The sequence below is a fragment of the Ciconia boyciana genome, chromosome 8 (genome assembly GCF_034638445.1).
Source record: "Ciconia boyciana chromosome 8, ASM3463844v1, whole genome shotgun sequence".
Taxonomy (NCBI): Eukaryota; Metazoa; Chordata; class Aves; order Ciconiiformes; family Ciconiidae; genus Ciconia; species Ciconia boyciana.
The window spans coordinates 64,252,586-64,274,518 of record NC_132941.1 but is presented as its reverse complement, the minus strand read 5'-3'; the positions used below and the strand labels follow the sequence as shown (position 1 = coordinate 64,274,518).

Genomic DNA, 21,933 nt, shown 5'->3' with positions numbered 1-21,933 from the left:
CCATTTTACCTATTTTACCTACAGATCTGGTCAGCTAAATAAATGGATCTACATCATTAGATGTTTTTGTCTCAGCAGTCATCTACAGCAGGGACCAAGTAGATTTTATGTTGTTATCCTCATTGCAAGGCTCAGTTTAGATGCTGTCAGCATATGCTAAAGGGTTGCATTGTAAAAGAGAATTTTTTTGTAATTTCTTTATTTTTTCCACATGTGTATACGAGTATACACATACGACAGCCGTTTGGTGAAATTAAGCTAACTCATGGTAAAACTTGCGAGAAACAGCTAAGGTAAAGAAATTGCCGTGACAGCCTTGTTGCTTATGGCCAACCCATCAGCTTTTCTCAAAAGCACAAGGATGCACGTGCCTGGCTGCCTCCCAGACCACGCAGACAGGAGGGAGATGTGAGCCTGGGAGCGCTCTGAAAGAGCGTTTCTCCACAGAGATGGGGGGAAAAAAGTACTATTTCTAGCTTTCAGTCACTTCACAGGACTTCGACCATAATCCTCCAGGCCCTCCTGAACAGCAGGGAGAAGTCTGCACAATCCCATTCCTGTTCTTCTTCTGCAATATGACCTTTTTTGACCTCCCCTCCCCCCCCCCCCCCCTTCACTGCAGTGATCTGATTTAAACATTTATTTTGTATCTTAATTTCATAAATGAAGCACTTGTATATTGGTGTCAGGTGTTGGCTTAATTGAAATCTTTCTATCATAATTAGTAACCAGTTGCTTTTTTCTTCCCATTTTTAGTGTGGAATTGGATTTTAAACAGCAAGAAGATAAACTACAGCCAGTTTTGAGAAAACTTCATCCAATTGAGGAAACTCAGGTTGCACCTTTGCCTTATTCTCAGGAGAGCTACTCCTCCACTCCCAAGCAAAAATCCAAAACTGAATCAAAAAAGCATGGAAGATGGAAACTCTGGTTCCTTTAACCCAAGTCCATTACATGTGGAGTTCAAGGCCTTCTTTGAAAAATATTTGGAGTTCTATCAATCATCTATAACGGGATCTTCATAGACTGATCAGTGTTACCGGCCAATGTAGTTCTGACCATTACGGCAGCGTTCAGTTCTCACCGTATGTACCAAAAAGGCCTTTGTACCTATAAACCAATGTCCAGAAGCAAGGCGTTAGATAATACCTTGCCAACTTTTATTTGCAGTTCACCAATGTGGGATGTAAAACCTGAAATGAAATTTGTACAAAGATGGAAAGTAAAACTATTTCCCCCCCTTAGATCTGAAAGCGTCACATTCTAACCTGTTAAATTGTAGGCTGTCATCCTGTACACAGCTAAATATCACTATTGTTTTAAAGCCTTTTGGGGGTTTGGCTTATTGTCTTTAAACGACAACGAGGGGGGAAAAAAAAAAAGCAAGCAAGTCTTATGCTTGCAGTGGTCTTCAGTTTTACAAATCCATGTTGATTGGGGAGTGCAGTTTTCAGCACATATATCCTGGACAAAGCACAATTTTTCATGTGGTCCAAGACCAAGAATAATCTCTAAGATGTGACTATATGTATATTTGCCTTCATGCGATGTAGACTTCAACCAAGCTACCACATTTCGACAACGCACCATCATTTCTAATTTAGCTATGTCCTCATCACCAGACGAACAAGCTTGCTGCTCATCTCCAAGGGGTGAGCGGCCAGAAACCTCCCAAAGTCAGGACAAGCCTTTAACCACACCAAGCTGACAGGGTCAAGGCTACGGGACAATCATCTGTCCTAGATCTCACTTTCAGTCTGTTGGTACCCAAAAGGTCTAAATGACACATTCTGGCACAGAAAAAAAAAACCCAACCCCACAAACAGAACAAAAGCTCTATGGATTGTTGGCACTTGCCATAATTTACTTTTTGTAACACACTCTTTGGAAAACCTTTATGCTATTGCAGAAGGCACCAGAAAATTTCTAGTATGCATTACACTTTGAAACCTGTTTGGAAGGAGCAGTAATTTCAAATGCTATTTATTTACTAAGCTTCTCAGATGGGTTTCCCAACATATTCTAATTTAGATCTCAACCTATTAATTGTACTTGCTAAACCAACACACTTAGGGAAGAGATGTGAATCAATTTTTTCCTGGTTTTTTGTTTGTTTTGTTTTGGGCTTTTTGTTTGGTTTTGGTTTGTTTTTTTTTTTTTTAAATGACACTTACAGTTTTGCTCTGAATTATAAACTGCAACTTTTTCCTTTAAGTATTTGCTACTGTCATTAAACTTGCATCTAGAATGACCGTTTGTGGAAAAATTTCTCATGCTAGAAGTGGCCAGGGAGTGGCCTTTTGTTGGTTTTTTTTTTTTGATTGGTTGGGTTTTTTTAAGGATTTAAGATAATTTGAGTCATACAGTGTCATGTGACAAACTGGTTTACTAAGAATTTGGTTTAAAACTGCGTATCTGCAGTATCAGTAAGATACAAATTCTTCAGTCTTTAGGTGGAAGAGATGTAATCATTAGCAGAAGAGTTTGCACATACTAAAATAAATTTGAAGTGTTTTCATTTACACTATTTTTCCTCTTAGCTCAGCAACAAATCCATTACTGAAAAACTTGAGGAAAATAACTTTCTTTCTTTTTCCCCGCAAAGCAAAGAGCGAGAAAAGAAAGTTAAAGTGGGAACAGAAATGCAGAAGATGTCGTGTCCATCTCAAAACTAATTTTGGCATGCTCTAATGAAAAAAGTCACCTTTTCAGTAAACCTTCAAGAGGGCTACGAGTTCTTGTACATAAGCAAACAATATCCTGAAATACTTTTGTGAAAGCTGAAGGATTAGAAAAGGTGAATCCTGTGTACCAGGAAGGAAGTGCAATTGTTTCATGTGGAAAAAATGTGTTTCATGTGTTTTATACAGTTTTTAATTGAAAATATAAAAACATTTACAAGACAGCCCATCCTACATGTTTTAGAAACCCAAGTATTTCCAAACAAGAAATTTTTTTTTTTCCTAAACAGAAAGAAATATCAAATACAGCCATAACACCACAAACACAACAGTATTCAGCATTATTTTACAATAGTGTTAATAATTAATGAACTCATCCATGCTAACATGCCTAGTGTTTGGTTTTTGGTTTTGTTTTTTTTTTTTTTTTTTTAAATAAATTAAATCAAGCATCTCTCAATGGCAATCAATTACCAATCGTTAGTGTCACCGAATCAGTAGCTTTTCCCATAAACCTATTCTAAACGTTCTTGTGTGCAGGGACTCCGACACAAACCTGAACTGTTTTTATGTGCGGTTACTGACTCATACGGAGACCAGTATTCTGTAATCCTTTAAAATGATAGAGGAAAATTCACTGGTGAAACATATAAGAGCTAAAAGTGAAAGTTCTCACGGCGTGTTCTGTAGATGTCCAGGCTATTTTCTTAAGAAGTTGCAAATTTTTAATTTTTTACATTTTTTTAAAACTGGAAAAGCTAACATACATATAGTCTTGCTTAAAATTACATATCGTGTTATATCGTACCATACAATGTAATTTGTAATAAAATGTTTTTGCAAGTGTGTAAAATGTATCATATTGTATTACATTTAGAATCACTCAGGCTCAGGTTAGATAGACACTGAGAGAAAAACCTAATTCTTTAGAGCTTTTAGTTAAATGTGACTGACAAAGCTATTTTCACCCTAATGTAGAAGATCTTATAAAATGCAGGTAGGAGATTATAACAAAGAAAATGCATCTTTACTTTCAATGTGGCACATATCGTAGCTTTGCTGAATTCACTGACAATACCATGCACTTTCATACACTGATTTGCTATATGCACTTCTCCCGTATCAGGCTTAAAAATACTTTTTAGTCAATAAATACTGCAGTGATTTTTATATTACTTGCTATTTTCTGAGTCCGTATAACTTCCATTAGGCAACACTTACATTCGTTGTTTTAGAACTATTAGGAAACACTATTCATGTGAGTATCACTTGTTTTCTTAAAGAAAAAAAGTCACTGTAAAAATAGTTTAAAAATCAGGATAAACTGAAAAAAATCATGATTAAAACTGAAAAATCCTACCATCGATACAAAGTGTTTGCTTTTTCTTGCTTAAGATGCAAAACCACCGTCTATGCCTTTAATTTCACTCTCTGTTTTAAAGGTTAATCACTTTTTCAAAATCAAATAGGTTCATTTTTCATGAACACTTTCAAATCAAGTACGCTGTTAGATTATACCATTTCTTTAGCATCTCTATAATAGCACGCATTATATATTACTACTGGAATTTGTTAACCGGATTGCCACTAAAAATATAACTGCTATACCGACACAATTCTGTTCTAGTAGAATGAAACAGACTGCATGAGACAATTTTTAGTATTATTTCAGCATCCATAAAATACAACTGTGGCTTATTAAAATAATTGGAGTGCTAGAAATTTGCTGTCAATTTGTTTAGGTGAATGCAGTTTGTTCCGATAAACACTGGTAGGGCATACTCCATACCCATTTGCTGCATCGGTGATATTACATTTTACAACATAAAAAAAACTCAGTATTAGTGATGGAACAAAATCATGACCGTCATTCAAATACCACTTCAGTTTCTGTGAAATCAGTTTGCAATACATAATTTCAAACGTTTTTTTGAAGACAAGAAAACATGCAATTCAATAAAACAAAGTATGATTTTTTTACATCGTAGAAGTGAAGAAAATGAGGCTCTCCCCCCAACATTTTGGAACCCATTAACCCTAAACTTCACAGATTTTAAGGCACAGAAAGACAATTTCCATCTAGCTTCAACTCCTAAATAACATTAGCCCCAGAACTCTCTCCCATGACCCTCAATAACTCCTATTTTACTTAGAGTTGTATTTCACTGCCTTCCAGAAGGACATCCTGCCTTGAAGATCCCAAGGGATGGAGAATCCACCGCTATCTTTGACTGAGCATTCACTTCCCACATCAGTGCCATGTTCCCTGCTCTGCGTTATGCTTCTCACTCTCCAGTGCTGTCACCAGCTCCTTCTCTTCCCTTTGACAGGCGTCATCTTCACCCTACAGAGGTTCTCCTTCACTACCACCAAGGGACACCTCTAAATCTTTCTATTAACCTCAGACGGATTTCACATCTCGCACCATAAATCACTTACTTTCTCTACTTTCTGATGATTTCTGCAGCATTTCTGTTTTCGTTTCACCGCATCCTTGTTTTAAAGTGTAGAGGGGGGAAAAATGCAACATGGGAAAAACTCCACTCACCAGTAAAGTCGTAAAGTCCTCTCCTGTCCACTGCTTCCTAGTCGCACATCCCAGGAGAATCTAAAATGGCATTTTTTCCCTGCTCACAGCAGGTGTTCACACTGACTTTGTTCACCATAGACCACTCTGCATTTTTCAGAGCCACTGCTCTTAAGGACAGAGTCTCTTGGGAGTAAAGCCACGTCCTACGCTCTTTGCTCGTACATCTACGAGCTAGATTTTCTTCTGTATCAAAATGGAATTTGATTTGTTCCACCATGTAAAGGAACCAAGATTGTCTATTTAATAGACAATGACCATACAGTTGCACAAATCTGCCAACTGAAGTATCTTCCAAAAATTGTACACACAGGGATCCAAAAACCCCATCTGGATGTCCTTTCTGAAATTAAAGAGTTCAGCAACTAGCTTGTTTTTCTTGGCTTTGTAAATGAAAAACATACCAAGCTGCTGACCACAAGGAAGCAGGGAGTAGTCGTGACTCATTTTGGACCTGCCATCGCGGCCGGTCAGTTCTGATTTACTGAAGGAAGCCAATATGCTGACTCGCATGGAACGCAACAGTCTTCAAAAGTTACTAGGCAAGGAAAGAGATGGTTTAAAATTATCCTTCGAAAAAAAGAGATTCAAGGAAGCATGTTCAATTTACTTTTTTTTTTTCAGGCAACATGTTCTTCAGTAGGAAAGGTTTTGTGATCTTGTTACAGGTGACTTCTTACTGCGCCATAAGCAGGACTACCTCTAGGCACGTGCAAAAGTAGCCCAAAGCAGCCAACTTCTGTGAGCAGCAATGAACCCCGACCTTGCATCAGACAACTCGGCACCCACAGGCTGCATCTCGTTCTTACCTTCACTACCGTAACATGCACAGAAGCCTCCACTCAGTTAGCAAACAGATCAAGTACAAATCGCCAGTGAGACTTCCACAGGAAAAAGTTGCCAAAAATAATGAGTATTAAAATGGTGATAAGATTTTTAATTCTTGCATGTTAGAAACTCATTTGACATGGCAGGCTGGAAACTAATGCTAAATTCCAAGCATGTAAATTCACTGCCTTCATTGAAACGACCTGTATAAGTGGCCAGACTGTGCTTAATCTTAGTTAATACAGACACCGGTGAAACTGAGGGTTTGGGTTTTTTGGTTTTTCTTTTTTTTTTTTTTTTTTTTTTACAAGTTCTGAAGGCTAGAAGAGAGTGTGCAGTATCACAAACGTTAACTTAAATTCTTCTTGCTACCACCTTCTACCAAAATTATGGTCAAATCAGATTTTAGTCTATCGTTTATACTCTGTTTTATTTATTGTCTAGTTTTTCTTCTTACAACTGGTCTATCTTATTTCAAGATAATTCTTTTTTGAAGGCATATGATAAAAATAGGTTATGATTTTTATCTAGAAACTCATACATTTAAGGAAGCAAAAATTAAAAAAAAAAAAAAAAAGAGATGTGCAAAGTCAAAAGAGACTACTGGAGAATCTTTCCAGTCTGTTCAACACTGTAGAAAAGGCACCTCCTGTAATTAAACTGGGTTAACTGGCAATTTAAGGTTTAGACACAGAAACTTTGCCACAGATGCGAGATACAGCTTTGAAGAATACTGAAGGCCAAAAACCTTTAAAAGATCATACCCAATACCCTCATATTCAGATTGAGATATGGTAGGCGTTAGGTAAGAGTTACCAAAATCCTTTTTTATTTCCTGGATTAAGGTGGAATGTTTGTAACACAGTGCAGCAAATACCTTGACACAGGTTAGTGTGCAGGTACCGCCATCGCTGCAGGCTGGTCCCTTGCCTTCCACTGGAGCTCAGGGTTTTGGCCAGGTAGGTACTATAACTCATCCATCCTGCCTCAACATTTTTCCAAAGGAAACTGACCCGGTAACAGTTATTCAGTATCAGAGATACAGAACCCTATCCATAGGCTATAATGTAGAGAAGTCATTTGAATTATTTACGGTATCTTTAATAGCCTCTAATTGCATATCCTCCTGAAACAGTAAATTTAGTGTCTTATGTTCCCATTACACCAGGACATCTAGCAACCTCATCTTCTATTGAAGATTGTTGTTCACTATGTAAAATCACATCATATTTAAGCATTCCACTTCCACCACCTCTGTTGCAAGATAACTGCATTTTAACTTGACCGCTTAAATTCTTTACAGTCCTCTGCTGATCACATAAAACTCTGGCCTCTCAGAAACACCAGCTCTCACTGACTTATCACACAGTCAAAACCAACATGAGAGTAAGTCACGCAAGCCTCAAACTGAGACGTGTATACAAAGAATGTTATTAAAATACCAACTGAAACCATTTCTACAAACCAATTGTCTTTGACGTTTACCCCTATAGATCCCAAAGTTCACGCATCCCAAATGCCACAGTAGTTCCACAGTGATTAGAACAGAGGTTTATAAAGAACATGAAATTAAACAAACTTGATTGATAGGGCAAGGGGACTATGAATCTATGTTTGTGTATTGCTACCTAACAGAAAAGAAGTCTTGGCTCAGAGGAGAAGGACTGCATCTTCCATTCGTTTGAGCTCTTCAAAGCAGGATCCTCAGAGGAATGCTTCCAGAATGAAGCTAACAGCTGATAAATCTTAACGTATATATAGTTCACGTCTACAGGAGTAAATGCCAATTTCTCAGTATTTTTGATCCAAGGTCTTTTTTTATATTTAAAGTGTATTATGCAACATTAGGTTCTGGATGAAGATGACACAGCTAAGTATTTCTTCAAGGTAAAAACATGCCAGCTTTAGTACACCAATATAGGTTTTGTTGTATAAGAAACAAATTGCTATGTCCTGTATTTTACTTCTTTTGAAAAAGTTATCGTTACTCGAACTATGCCTCTGGAAGATCCTTTATATTTAAAATTCCTTCCTTCTACTCATCCTGTATGGTTAATTCTCTAATATAAGTTCCAGGTAAAACTATACTAGTATTGACAAAAGAAAAGTTAATACACAATTGCAACCTGATTCTGATCCAAGAAGGGTCAGGTTATGCTTGCTAGTTATCACTTGCATTTTACTCTTGCTACTTTGCTGACGCCACAAAAATGAATTGTTACTGGTTGATCACAGGAGGATCCTTTCAGGAACAGACTGAATTTTAAGACAGGAGTAAGTACTCCTTGGAAATACCCGGTCCTATTAATACTCATTGCATAATTACAGAGTGTGCGGATAGAGTGATTTCAAGGTGTATTCATGATCACTATGGATATTTTTAATACAACTGTACTTAGTTAAAATATATACAGGACAAGTTTTCCAATATAATTTGATAAATGCAAAAGGAATAATTAACATTTTAAAATATCACCTAAATCATGTTCAAACAAAACAATAATTAATTCACATCCTAACCGTAACAGAAGACGTTTCCTGTGTGTATGTCTTACAAGCCTACACCTTCTGCACAACTGGGGGAAGAAGTTTTGTACCCCTGTACAGAAAGACATTAAGATATGTATTCTGCATATTATTAATAATGTCCGTGGTAACACACAATGTAACAACAACATAAAAACCTTTTGTCTTCCTCTCACTGGTACTGCGTCCCAGCGTTGTAACATTCTGTAAGAATGATCTCTACTTACAACCATTTCTTGCTCCAACAATGGATCTGGTGATCCATTATCACCTTCTTATGACAAAAACTATTATTGCAAATCCAAGTGATAAAAGTGGAAGACAAAAAAAGTTAGTGGATGACGCACTAAAGACGAAACTGAAATTGTAGTATGTTTGCAGACACAAGCACCACCATATGCCAAGTAAATGGGACAGCAGTAGGTAAGTAAGATGTGCTGAGGACAGAGAGCATTGTCATGAAAAGTCAAATATCACTGTGTGCAATTACACAGAGAAATAAAAGCGGAAAAGAAAGGGGAGATCAAAAAAAGAAAGTGCTAATGGACTCAGACATATCCGACTAACAAAAAAAATCCTTTTTTAAAAAAGAAATCAGTGTATCCAACCAAACTGAACCAAATTAAATGTAGAACAGAAGGACAGCTACTCAGACAGATGAGAAATCTGGTCCACTTTGACCAGTTTCCGATATATCAGTTGCCAGATGCAGACACCTAAGGAAGAATATAAGGTAAAGGCAAACACACAGTGAGACTCCCAAAACCAAATAAGATCTATCCCCATTTTAGATATCAATAGGCCTCATTATTTTTTTCATTATTTAGACCAATATTAATGATACAGTTGAAAAATTCAAATGTCAGGCTTTACAATCACAGTCCTATGCCACTGAAGTGGAACATGATAACTTGCAGCTACTGCATCAGCCCTTCCTCTAGTTTTTCAAAACCTGGTAATTTGGGGCTCTATTCTTCAATCATTCGCATACTGCCATTATCTTGGTTATCTCAGTTGTAGTCAAAAAAGGCAAGTAAAAGCTTGTAGAGTCAAATGATTGCTAATGTAGTAACAAACACATAAGTCTTTCGTTTCCACACTTTTCAGCTGACTAATTACAAACAACACATCATTTTGGTTAACACAGACATCTAAAATCTGGCTAATCACCTGGCCACCGATATTTTTTTAAAGTATTTTTCCTCCCCCTGTGTAAACCACAGAAAAATAACAAGCCAACATTTTACAGCTTACTGAACACAAAGACAGTTACAGAAGGTTTTGATTGCTTTGGGTCACCTGGGATTTAAATCCTATTACAGTCCGGTTCAAAAAGATGTGACAGAGGTATTTAAGTTTACATCAAGAGACACTTACAATGAGCTCCGAATCACGTCCCATGGAAATGACGGTTCTGTTTACTGTCCTCAGTAGCTTTTCCATGATTATCTGGACATGTCGTTGTGTTGGCCCCTAAGGAAAAAGAATAAATTAGTGGTAACTAGATACAACAGACACCAACACAATTGGACTATTTATGTTTGCCTTTAAATCTGCCTGTCTTGTGAAAGTTAAATAAAATATCACTCACTGCTGTTGAGCAAAAGCAGAAAAATAGTCTCCCATTTTAACAAACACCATGCAAAGTCTATTTTATTAATACATGTTACTGATAAATTAACATGTTCTGTTACAATTATTTAAATGAAAAGCAAGTCCCTGGAAATATAGCAAAGCCTATGACATTTAGTTACCTAATAATTTTATTTTCCTAAGTCATTTTTCCAACATTAAAAGCCCACAGGCATTACCAAATCGGGGGGGGCTATTCTGCCACAGCTCAATTAAAAGAAACAGAAGCGCAAAGCAAAACTTTGGTTAAAGAACTTTAATTTCAGTCAATTGTTTCAAATCAATATTTCTGTATTAGAAGTAATGCCACTATTTTTGAAAGAGCTGAAAATGAAATATGTAGTGCAACTGGCTTTTAAGAACAAGTTCAGAAACCTCATGCAGAATGATGCCTACAGGAACTGAAGCCAAAAACTCATGACAAGGACAAAGAAACAGAGGAGCTCTGCTCCCATCTTTTACTTTATGAACAGGCTTCTTCATAGTTTTCATTAGTCTGAAGAAGATGACTTCAAAAGGGTTCTGTGAGATGGAAAGGGGAAACAATTCTATAGCCAATATTTGTAAGTGTTTTCCCAGATAATTTTCTAAATAAAGCAGCATCTTTGTGTTGCTTCTTAACCATCAAACATTCCCATGAACCATTTGCTTTCTTGCCCTTGGATCTGTATAATAACCCACATCTTATCGTTGGATTATGCTTAATTACCAAAGGCAGACTTGCATATATGAAAAATGTATTTGCATATTTGAAGAACGAGCCATCACCAGTACATATACACACAGCTACTGCTCCAGTATAGACTTTGCTTCCTGCTGCTGACAGATCTGTCTTTGGGATAAACCTTGCAATTCTGGTACCAAGAGCATCTGCAGGGCAGAATGCATCTGTCTCAGCACCCTGCTCCTCTCCACCCTTCAGCTCTCCTTGTTCTCCTATGAGTTCTCTCCAAGACTCTCCTCCTCTTTGCATTCCCAGCATTCATGCTGCTCCTGCCCCTTTTCGATTTTACTTTACATCACTCCTCACTCGCAGTGTTTCCCTTCCTTTCCCCATCCCCTTCTCCATCCCCCTGCTCCGTTGGCAAATGGGTATCTATTTTCTGCAGCCCCCTCGCAGCCGGCCGCTAACCGACAGCCGTGCAGGGCAGCCCTCGGCTCTGCTCCAGCCGGGCTCAGCCCAGGAGATGCCAGAGCTGCAAGTGAGTTGCTACCACGGAGAGAAACGCAGCCAACAGAGTGACAGGAAGCTGTCAAAACCAAGTTTCTTTTTTAAAATAACCCACTCTCTGAAGCAGTCACACAGAACTACTTTAAAAAAGAAACAAAATCACAACAAGCCCAAAAAACATAGTCAAATAAGATGCTAGATACGATGTGAGTAGCTGATCCCTGAGGTCCTTTCCAACTCAATTACTGTATGGTTCTGCATAGGACTGAAGGTTCAGGCAGCAGCCTCAGCCCAAACTCCTTTAAGAGAGCATCAAACCACTGCAGCTCTCCGGCAAAGCACCAATATTTGCATATTTGTGTGAAGTCAAGAGAAGACAAAAAAGGGACTATTACGCAAGCTACACATCTGCATACCAGCCCAGGGCACTGCACAGGTTCTCATGCGCAACCGTCTCATACGTTTACATTCTGAATGGATAAGACAACTACACTAGTTACAATATTCATGCAGAAGCCACCACTTTCCAATTCAGGTTCTCTCTTACTGAGGTGGAGAATTCTACTAGCCAACTTGAAATGGCACTTCAAAAAGCTAAACAAGTTTGCTGTGTCAACAAAAGTGTATGTTCATATATATATATATATGTGTGTGTGCGTGTGTGTGCGCGCGTGTGTGTACACACACACACACCCCCCTACTTACCTACCTCCTTCAGGCTGGCCTAGCAGGCCAGTATCAATAAAACTCAAATGGGCATTTCCCAAAATGCTCATGGGGAAAAAAAAAAAAAACAAAACAACAAAAACACCCCACAACAACCAACCAACCGAAAAAAACCCCCAAAAAACCCCAACAAAAAAACACACACCACAACAAAAAAAAACCCCACAACCAAAAAAACACCACACCAAAACAAACATTTTCTGCCTGGCAGAGGCTAGACACCATGGAAGGCTGAACTCCTAAGAATATCTGTTTACTCACTATCTAACCAGTGTCTGGAAAAGCGTTATTGGATAACAGTGCTGTACTGGATGCGCCTCAGAAACAGTAAGAAACATCCTGAGATGTCACACAACACATCCTCATCACTGGATCCCTAAAAAGAAAACTTAAAAGAGACTGGGGGGGTGGGAGAAAATAAAATCTGAGCCATCAGGAATTACCCACTTAATTCATTCTACTACGATCCATTTCTTTTAAGTGCTAATCATCACGGAATCGTATGATACTAACCACATCTTTCTTGTAAAGCACTTCCAGGATGTTACTCAGCAACTGGCAACAAGCCTCCAAATCTTCTTGTCTTTCCAAGTGATACTTCAGCTGATCTGTCATTGTTGGCAGCAAGATTTCCCTGCAGTCTGCACACAAAACATAAGGTTACATACACAGCTTGAAATAACTTCATAGCACTGCCTAAATAGCCAATCTGCTTCAGTGCTTACATAAGACAAAAAAAAAAAAGGGAAAAAGAAGGTAACTTCCAGATTTCCAGTCACCTGCTCTTCAACCAAAACCATAAAAAACCTGAAAAAGTTATAAGCAAGCAAAAATGAAGTCATTAGGTTAAGAATGCTCAGACAAGCACTACCCTCCCACCCACGCCGCCACCAGCCCCAGTTCAGGAAAGTACTTGCGTGGTCTCACTGATGTTAACTGCCTCTGCCTGAAACCGCTGATTAACTGGACCTATCCGGCACCATCACAGAACATTACACAAAGCATTACGTACAAGCTTAGCTTCACACTTGCTCGACTGGTTGAGTGTTGGCAAGGGGGATTAAACTTCTTCTACCTTACCTGTACTGGTTACCAATGCAGCACAGCCTAACCATACAAACGTGATTCACTGAGATGTATGTTGCTATTCAGATTAACATTCAGCTGCGTGACATGGCCTTTTATAGCTCAAAAACAGCTGCTGAAATACTTTATGCTGGTATTCGGATGTAGTTGCCTGTACAAGGCAAGTACAGGACGTGCAGAGAGAGATAGGGAAGATGAGGAAAATGGACATGGGCTAAATAATGGAGCTCCACATTTTGGCTCAAGTCAAGAACGTAAGGGAAATAAGGCGAAGACTGATACTCCTAAACCTACCAGCAGGTAACACTGGGGCACCGATCTAATGAAGCTAATTAACGTATCACCTGCAAATTGTCTTGCACAGAGGGAGAGCAGGGACCTTGGGTTCACTCCTAACCCTGGACCATGCTCTTTCTCCTTTAGGAGAGATGGCACAGCCAGAGATGCCTGCCTTCTGTATGGTGGCATCAGCTGCAACCAACCACAGCATGAGACTGGAAGCATGCACACTTTATCCGCAAAAGCAGGAAAGAATTAAGTTAAAGCCCTTTAGCCTCCCCCATTACCAGCCCCCAAATAAATCCATGCCCAAAGGAGGGGAACTGGTTATTCTTGTTCATCAGAGCCTGACTTACTCAAGAAGAAATAATGATGATCAAATTACACAGTGTATATAGCATCAGCATAGTACTAAAACATATTTTGGGGGTGAGGGAAAGGAGAGTCGGAAGGGACAAGGAGGAATTAAGAGCATTTTGGTATTTTTCCACCTCTTCTAAATAACATTGTAAAACAAGAACAGAAGAAAACCATGAGACTTTTCCAGCTGCCTTACCCTACTAGACACCAGTTCCCAAGTCCCTTTCCCTACCGATCTGCCCAACTATCTCATGTACATATGAAAGAAGGTGTGAGCTCTGCTTTGCCCAAAGGAAGGAGTACTGTGTCCCTATACTAAAAGGGCTGGATTACCAAGCTGGCAGGCAGCTTTTTCTCAGAGAAGTCATATGCGTAAGACAGACAGAAAGCAGCACAGCTACGTGTGTATATGCACGTGAACCAAGGATCTTGAAAAACAATAGTTACCGTTAAGAAATTTTTATTTTCCTGACACATGGGCATACACTATCACAACATGGGTCACTCCAAAAAGCTGCTGTTGTACTATAAAATCCACCTGGCCAACAATCTCTGAAAACACAACTGAAGAATTCACTTTGTCAAATGCTACATTGGCCGTTGGCCCGTGAGATCTCTAATTATAGAGTACCTGGGGAAATATGGATGAAGCTCTTGACAGCCACACAAAATATATAACACACTGACTTTTTTTCTTAGTGATACTACTCAAATTGCTTAGACTTGATGGCATATGGATGACCACAAGAGGAGGCTTCATGGCTGTCCCTCATGACTATATCATTGCTTAGAGATTATTTTCACACAAAAGCTGAAGACCTGTCTCAGCTGAAAAGCTGAACATTCAGAAATGCTTATGAACACTCCATTAAGTCTTTATTTAAGAGGATTTTAAATAGTTTGGGACCAATAAGCATCACCATCCCGACTTCAAGAGCATGAGTAACATACAGACCACAGCAGGAGGCACAAGAGTAAAAAATGAAAACTGGAGATTAACCTCCATTAAGAGGGGATGACCCCATAGTGCAATGTGAAAGCACTCATTTAGGGTTATACCTAACACCTTCCTGAGAAGCCAAGAGATCAATAGCTCAAAGTAACGCTTTCAGCACTAGGAAGCCTCCTCTTGGTAGTAGTAGAGTGCTACTCAACAGCAGAAGCTCCTTCTGCAACCAAACATTCCCTTACTGATACACATTTAGGCTCTGTCCTTTTGCAGTGGACATAACTGGCACCCCGAAGTGGTCAGGATAGGCAGGAGTTACAGAATGAGCAAATTGGTGCTGAGAAGCTACAACAAATACCAGTAGCTCAAAGGGTGATGAAGATCTGCATCATCAAAAGACGGTGACCCTGGCTTTGATTCACCAGAATGAAGTACCTTTACTGGCTTCATCTTTTGCTGAACAGACACCCAGAGACAGAATGTGCACTTCCACCCTCGACCACTCCTGATGATTCCCGTCAGTATTTAGGAGTATCCCGGGTGCAGAGGTGTCAGTGCTGTAGAAGGTACTGTTGTAACAGAGTACCCAGTGCATTGCATTGGCCCCACACAGCTGCCAACTTCAAAATCCCTCCATAGTGAAACCTGAGGCCCAGCTGACAGTCTGCTGGTTACAAGCATGGGATGGACAAGGCAGTATCGCCAGTGCTAAAATATGCACTGCAGGTACCAGAAAAAAAACCTGACAGCCAGGAGGCAAAGGGGTGCCAAGGATGAAGAAATCAATACATGCTTATGGTGGTGTGTTTTGGCTTGCAGTGAAAAAAATGATACAGGCATTAAAAACTCAGTGCCTAGGCTAAAATTATTCAAACTTGATGAGTCTCAGTGATAAGGTATGGGCTCAAGAGGACTTGCTTTTGCCACTAAAAAAGAGAAGAAAACAGGATGGATGACACAAAGATGGACTTCATAGGGAAACAGTCTCTGCCCAAAGTCTGCAGAAGCCTCCAGCCAGTGCCATAAGGTCCAACTGCAATGACTTGAACTATTCTCTGCAGCTGCTTCAGAACTCCCAGGTCATCAGTGACCACAGCCACGTTCTGTCTCCTGCAGAGGAGGAGAGAGTTACAGGAGGAGCACCCTCACGAACTCGTCCCTACAGCAAGATACACGGCACAAAGGCTGGAATCCTGCTCTCACAAACTGCACAATGGGGAAAAATAAAAGTCACTGACATAAAACATGATCAAGAAAAACCATGCTATAATGCAGAACAGAGCGCACTCCATCTCAACGAGATGCTAGAGACAAACTGAAACAGCAGCATCCTCTTTCTGCCTTGTAAGCTCACACATGGAGGATGAGAAATAACAGTGTATAAGCACACCCAGCTTCTAGTAGTTCAAGAGAAATATTCTTCAGTCTCAAGTGACTCATGGAAGTACGTGTTCACTAGGAATGCACGAGAGGGCTCTCATTCAAAGAAAGTACTTTGAAGAGTTAGTTTCTTCAGTGCAGAGTTTTTCTATTTAGTTGCTTCTTGGTCATTTAACCTCCAGCTTTATAGCTTAAAAAGGAGAAAAATCATGGTGCGTTTGTTGAAATTTTTGCCTCAAGAAACAGACATTAGACCCTGCAGTGTATTTACATGGGGAAATATACCTAGCCATGACTCCATCACATCCCCTCACATTCATTTCCATTAGGTAGCAGAGAATTGGATTACAAGAGATCCAAATCTAGTAACAGAGAAACACTTTCATCATAAGTTCCCATTATTTGTTTACAACTATATTATTCTAAATCTACACAAATATTAAAAGTGAACGGAGGTGGTGGCAAAAAAAATGCCTAAACAGAATGGACCTCACTGAAAGAGCTTATTTACCAGGATGCTCATTAAATGATCTAAAGCTATTTATACAGAAGTGAAGTCTCCAAACTGCCCTAATATGATAGACAATGATAATGTGCATTTAAAATAATAGTTTGCTGTCACATATTTCAAATGCATAACCTTAGCTAAAAAAGAAAACAAACAAACAAAAGTACACAGCACCCTCCTGAATAGGAAAAAAAAAGAAAAAAAAAAATCTGAGTGAAGATCTAGCCATTACATAAAGAAGGTTTTCCTGGTACTGACTCACCATGTATTTCATATAATCACCATTTTACACTTGCTTTAAACTTCTGCCTCTGAACTGCTGCAGCCCTTGATCACTCACTCCTATCCCAAAAAACGTTCCCTTCCTTGCTCAAATACTCAGACTGTTCTTACATGACAGGACTCACCAGACGGATGCAGGTCAAAACTTTCCATATAAATTTCAACCCAACGAATGGCCTAGTTCAGCTCAGCCTGTTTGCCCCAGAGATGCTTTGTGATTGCAGCCTTGGGCCTCCGTATGTGTGAAACCTCAGTACATGTCGTTACCTTAGCTTCTGACTAACTTGGAAAGAAAAGAGCAGATTAAGAAAAAAAAACCCACAACACAGTGGTGTAGCATACTCCTTTCACCAAACGCAGGGGAGAGAAAGAACACTGACACCCAGTTGCTAAGCACTCCAGCAATGACATATGAACGTGCCTTTGTAAAGCCTGCGAGGTGAATCAATCTTTAATAACTTACAAAGGCCCCTAATTAGAGGTTTGAAAATGTTTCACGTCCCCGTTAAGCCCCACTAGTAGAGAACGGTCAAAGATCAATTTAATATCTGCAAGCATGCAGAAGGTGAAAATTGCAGCTATGTCACCTTTGAGTTAGATTGTCTAGAGTACGCTCTAATCAATAGGGAAGGTATTCAAGTTGAATTTCTGAGAAAGGAAAAACTAATTGATTTGTCATACTACTTCATTTGGAATTACACAACCTATACAAGAGACTAAGTTCCCTTGGGTAGACTTGACAATGCTCCTCAGTTACCACCTTACAGGCTCTCTGCCTTCCTCAACAACTTGTGAACATCTGCTGTTTGGTTTGTAGCTGGTGCAGGTTATAAACACGGGAGGATAAAACGAAGTGTCAAGGTGTGCTGGGTACCTGAAAAGAGATCCAAATCCCTCCCAGATTTTTAAAAACAAACAAACAAGCCAGCCCCTAAACCACCAACAACCAAAAACCCAAACACCCACACCCCAGAGAACCATGCAAGCACCAAGGCTGTGAAATCTTTCTAAAGATTGCTTGGCCCTCAAATTACCAATGGAACTTTTATGCTCAGGAAGAAATACCGATATAGAGCTTACTTTGAAGTAAGCGAAAAGGAATAAATATTGCCAATGGGAAAGACAAAAGCTATGCCTAAAAATCAAAGGAGTACTTCATGATACTCGGCATCTCGCAGGTAATAAAATCATATTACCTACTGGATGATTTTTACATACTTTTCCTTTCCTGCAGTTTTTAAAGGCCAAGTTTTAAAGGCCAGTTTTAAAGGCCAGAAGAACTTCCCTAGCCCTGCTGCCCAGGCTCTTGTGAAGACGGCGCAGCATGCAGCCAGCCCTCACCGATGCAAGGGTGCCCCGCGCCGCTGGAGCTGGAGCGGGCTCGGGTGTTGCCCCTCGGCACCGTGGCTCCTTCGCTGCAAAGTCCCTTCCAGGAGACCCCATCCGGTAGACCGGTATCTTTGTCCCATTGGTTTCTACACACAACAGACCCCAGCTTCACTTTGAATTGAAGCAGAAACAGCTACTGAAACAATTCCATCATTTCAAGGTTTTCCAGATACTTCTATTAAAATACAAGATTTAGACGGCAACAAAATCCAAAGATGGAACCCACCAACACACACAAATATCTTTATATATTTTTAAACAAGTCTAGTACTATGGTAATATGCTCTATGAGGAGATAAGATTTTAAGTACACCCTTTGCTATAAAGTATTTTGAAAAACACTGGGTTGATCAACTGTATCTTCATTACTTAGAAGTACAGAAGAGGAAAGGTTAACCTTCACCAGCCTGCCTGTCACAAACACCTCCCAGCCCTGACTAATAGGCAACCTTGATAAATCTATAGCCTATAACATTAGTCTCCTGCTCAAAAGCCAGCTCTGAAGATAGCTCACGAGTATGATGCACAATGATTACAGACAACAATAATTCGACATCTGTTCTCTACTGCACAAGTCCAACCCACAATGATTAATGTCACAGGAATGTGCAGTGAGAATAAATTATTAATCTTTATAAAAGGATGCTCAGGAGGCATTATCAACTTACGAGCATCCAAGCAAAGACTTCAACTGAAACACTGACACAGGAACTATGCTGAAGCTAAATACACACAATAAATATTTGTCAATTTAAAAACATTTCATTTGGAGGGACACTGACAAATGCATGCATTTATTTTATGGTTCATTTAGTTAATGTGGCCAAAAAAGTAAAACCTGTGCTTCATAACCTCGCTTCTGCTACACAGCATGGAGACAAAGCTTGTAATTTTAGTCATAATTAAACAGTAAGAACTCTTATAAATGCTATATGCTGTCTACTAGTATTTAATAGACTAACAATCTCCTAATGGAGAAATCACTAGATTTACTAACTACTTAAGAATACAGCAGCTACACAGCTCACTTGGTAATTAGCTGGAAGTCATTTGTAAAACAACGCAACAGAGAATACAAACAACTCTATGGGATGAAACAAGTCAGATAAATCACTATTTACATAAAACCAAAATTTTGAAGTTTGCAAGGATAAGACTCTTCATTTAACTACCAACCATAAGTACTTACACATTTAGAATGGAGAACATGCATTAGGTTATTATAAAACTGTTCCACACTAATTTTTAAATTCATCGTTCTATTTGGACATACTCTTACAGAAGATGTTTACAACACAGAATTGTTTCAGGTGCTAATCTAAAGAAATGTTTCCTCTGTTTTGGTGTTTGAGGTGGGGGTTTTTTGGAGGGGGGAGGGACATGAAAGGAAGAAAAGGTGCAGGGTTGCTCTCAATCAAAACTTTGCTGCTTTACACAGACAAAAAAGATTTTGTGTGCACCGTAACAGATCTATGTACGCTATTGTGGTAGGGGTTCTAAGCGTTACTTATTTATACATGCATTTACTTCTATATGGTCATAGACAGTTATTTTTATATAATTATTATATATTCATATTTATCTTATGTTTAAAGATACATACATAAAATATATGTATGGCATATGTAAGAACATATTGATATACTTATGTTCTCCCTGAGCAAAATGTATACGTATTTGTCTAAACTAATACATTTAAGGCTCTATTCAAGTCTCACAATCAAATAACTTGCTGAATCAGGATGTTAATCACTGACAATTTAAAATGCTTTGCTGCATGCAAAAAGCTGCATCCCAGTGAGCACAGATGAACACTGGGGTGTTCAAAGACCCTACAGAAGCATCAGCCCCTATGCAAAGGGCTTCTGCCCAATAATTTTCTTCTCTATAAAAACCAGGGAGTGGGACAAGAGGCAAATACACTCCTCCAAAGCACAGACTGCCAATCTCTCTGTTAACACCTATCCTTTATCCTGCTGATATCACTACCTGAGCAATATATATGCACAAAAATGAGATAAACCATTCATAGAGAGTATGGGAAAACATGGCAGCTCAGCTCTTGAAAAACCTCCTAAAGGGCACACTTTTAGATCATCGCTGTGATTTAGCCCTTGGAAATAGTTGTGCTAAGCACTGTGGAGAACTTCTGCAGCAGCCATGACTAAATGATCCTTTCAATGACCTGCCAGGAAGCGTTTCCTCCTGTTAAGAAAGGGAACAAAGACTAAACCAATGTAGAACACAGGTCTACTGTGTGAACACAAAAAGAGCAATTGAGCATCGTCACGTTAGGGATTATCTTCTGTGCTCGAGAAAAACAAGATGCAACCTTATGCTTTTCCAGAAGAAAAATTCACATTTATTTTGCAAAAGCCATAACAGATTATTGATACAAACGTGGAGGGGATACAAGGCAGATCATCTCAGATGTGCAAAACAGGCCCTGAACTCAATGAATATTACCCCTGAAAATGGGCAGAAACAGCTGTCTTTATGTTAGCACAGAATCAACAGGAAAACCTTTTCTTCTTAGTGATATTTGAATATTTGTTGTTTCAAGGACAGATACTAGAAGCATAAAGATCTGATACAGATTTAGTCTATACAGAGAGATGATTTCTACTTGTCGGCCTCTGTAAACAACCACAAGCTTGGAAAAATATGCTCCTTGAGGTCACCTAGCTATTCTTCTCCTATCAAATATATATATACAAATACACACAGACACACACACTCTGCTTAACATTGCTTTGACTGACTAGCTACACACTGATTTTTCTTTTTCCCTTTGGTACTAAGGCTCAATTCTGAGCCACTGTTAGGACAAAAGCACCAAACCCTAAGGAATGTGCAGGGTTTTCCTGCCAGGGCTGAAGAAAGCTTACTAAAAATAAGTACACGTTCTGCAAAGGAGAAAAGTTACCTTGAATTTCAGAAGGAAACATCTAAATGGCACATGACATAACCAGAAAAGTGAACAAATTTTAAAACTATATTTTACATCCTTTTTTAAAGACATACAAACCACACCACCATAGTACATTCTCATCCAAGGTCCCAAACTCTTCAGATTTCATAAAGACCACTGAACCATCCACCACTCAACATCGTTCTTCAAGCACAATGCTTTAGGCAAACTATTTCACACACACCCCCCTCTCACCCCAAAATCCTTCAAGCTTCACAAATTAATGTATTTTGAATTTTAATTCCTCTGGAGACACAAATAAATCTTCCTTGACCTCTCAAAGCACAGAATTAGAGCATTTTTCTCCAACAGAAATGCACTGATGAAACGCTGTTTGATTTTCTGTACATTTTACAGCTTTCCATCAATTCCACAATCCTGTACTGCATATTGCTTTTAGAAAAGAAAATCTCATTTCTGCAGTACGATACCAGATTAGTTGGATACTTATATGAAAGTATTGCCTATCAGTTAAAAATTATTGAATCAACAAGGAGGAGGAGAGGCAGTCGAACTATGTTTTAGTAATAAGAAATCAAACCCACAGAGCAAGGGGGGGGGGGGGGGGGATATCTAAA

The 21,933-nt window shown here is 39.1% G+C and overlaps 2 protein-coding genes across 5 annotated transcripts in view; one reads left to right on the top strand and one right to left on the bottom strand.

The window, feature by feature from the left end:
- Nucleotides 1-3,885, top strand: part of INSYN2A (inhibitory synaptic factor 2A) — a 50,327-nt gene extending 46,442 nt beyond the window's left edge. For both annotated transcript variants that reach the window (XM_072871688.1, XM_072871689.1), the window contains exon 4: nt 757-3,885. In XM_072871688.1, coding sequence (XP_072727789.1) covers nt 757-940 — 184 coding nt within the window. In that variant the 3' untranslated portion in view covers nt 941-3,885. The remainder of the gene's footprint in view (nt 1-756) is intronic.
- The window catches only part of DOCK1 (dedicator of cytokinesis 1), a 323,303-nt gene that overhangs the window by 210,707 nt on the left and 90,663 nt on the right, over nt 1-21,933 (bottom strand). For all 3 annotated transcript variants that reach the window (XM_072871685.1, XM_072871686.1, XM_072871687.1), the window contains 2 exons: nt 12,665-12,792; nt 10,000-10,095 (listed from right to left, as the gene is read on the bottom strand). In XM_072871685.1, the coding sequence (XP_072727786.1) occupies nt 10,000-10,095; nt 12,665-12,792 (224 nt within the window). The remainder of the gene's footprint in view (nt 1-9,999; nt 10,096-12,664; nt 12,793-21,933) is intronic.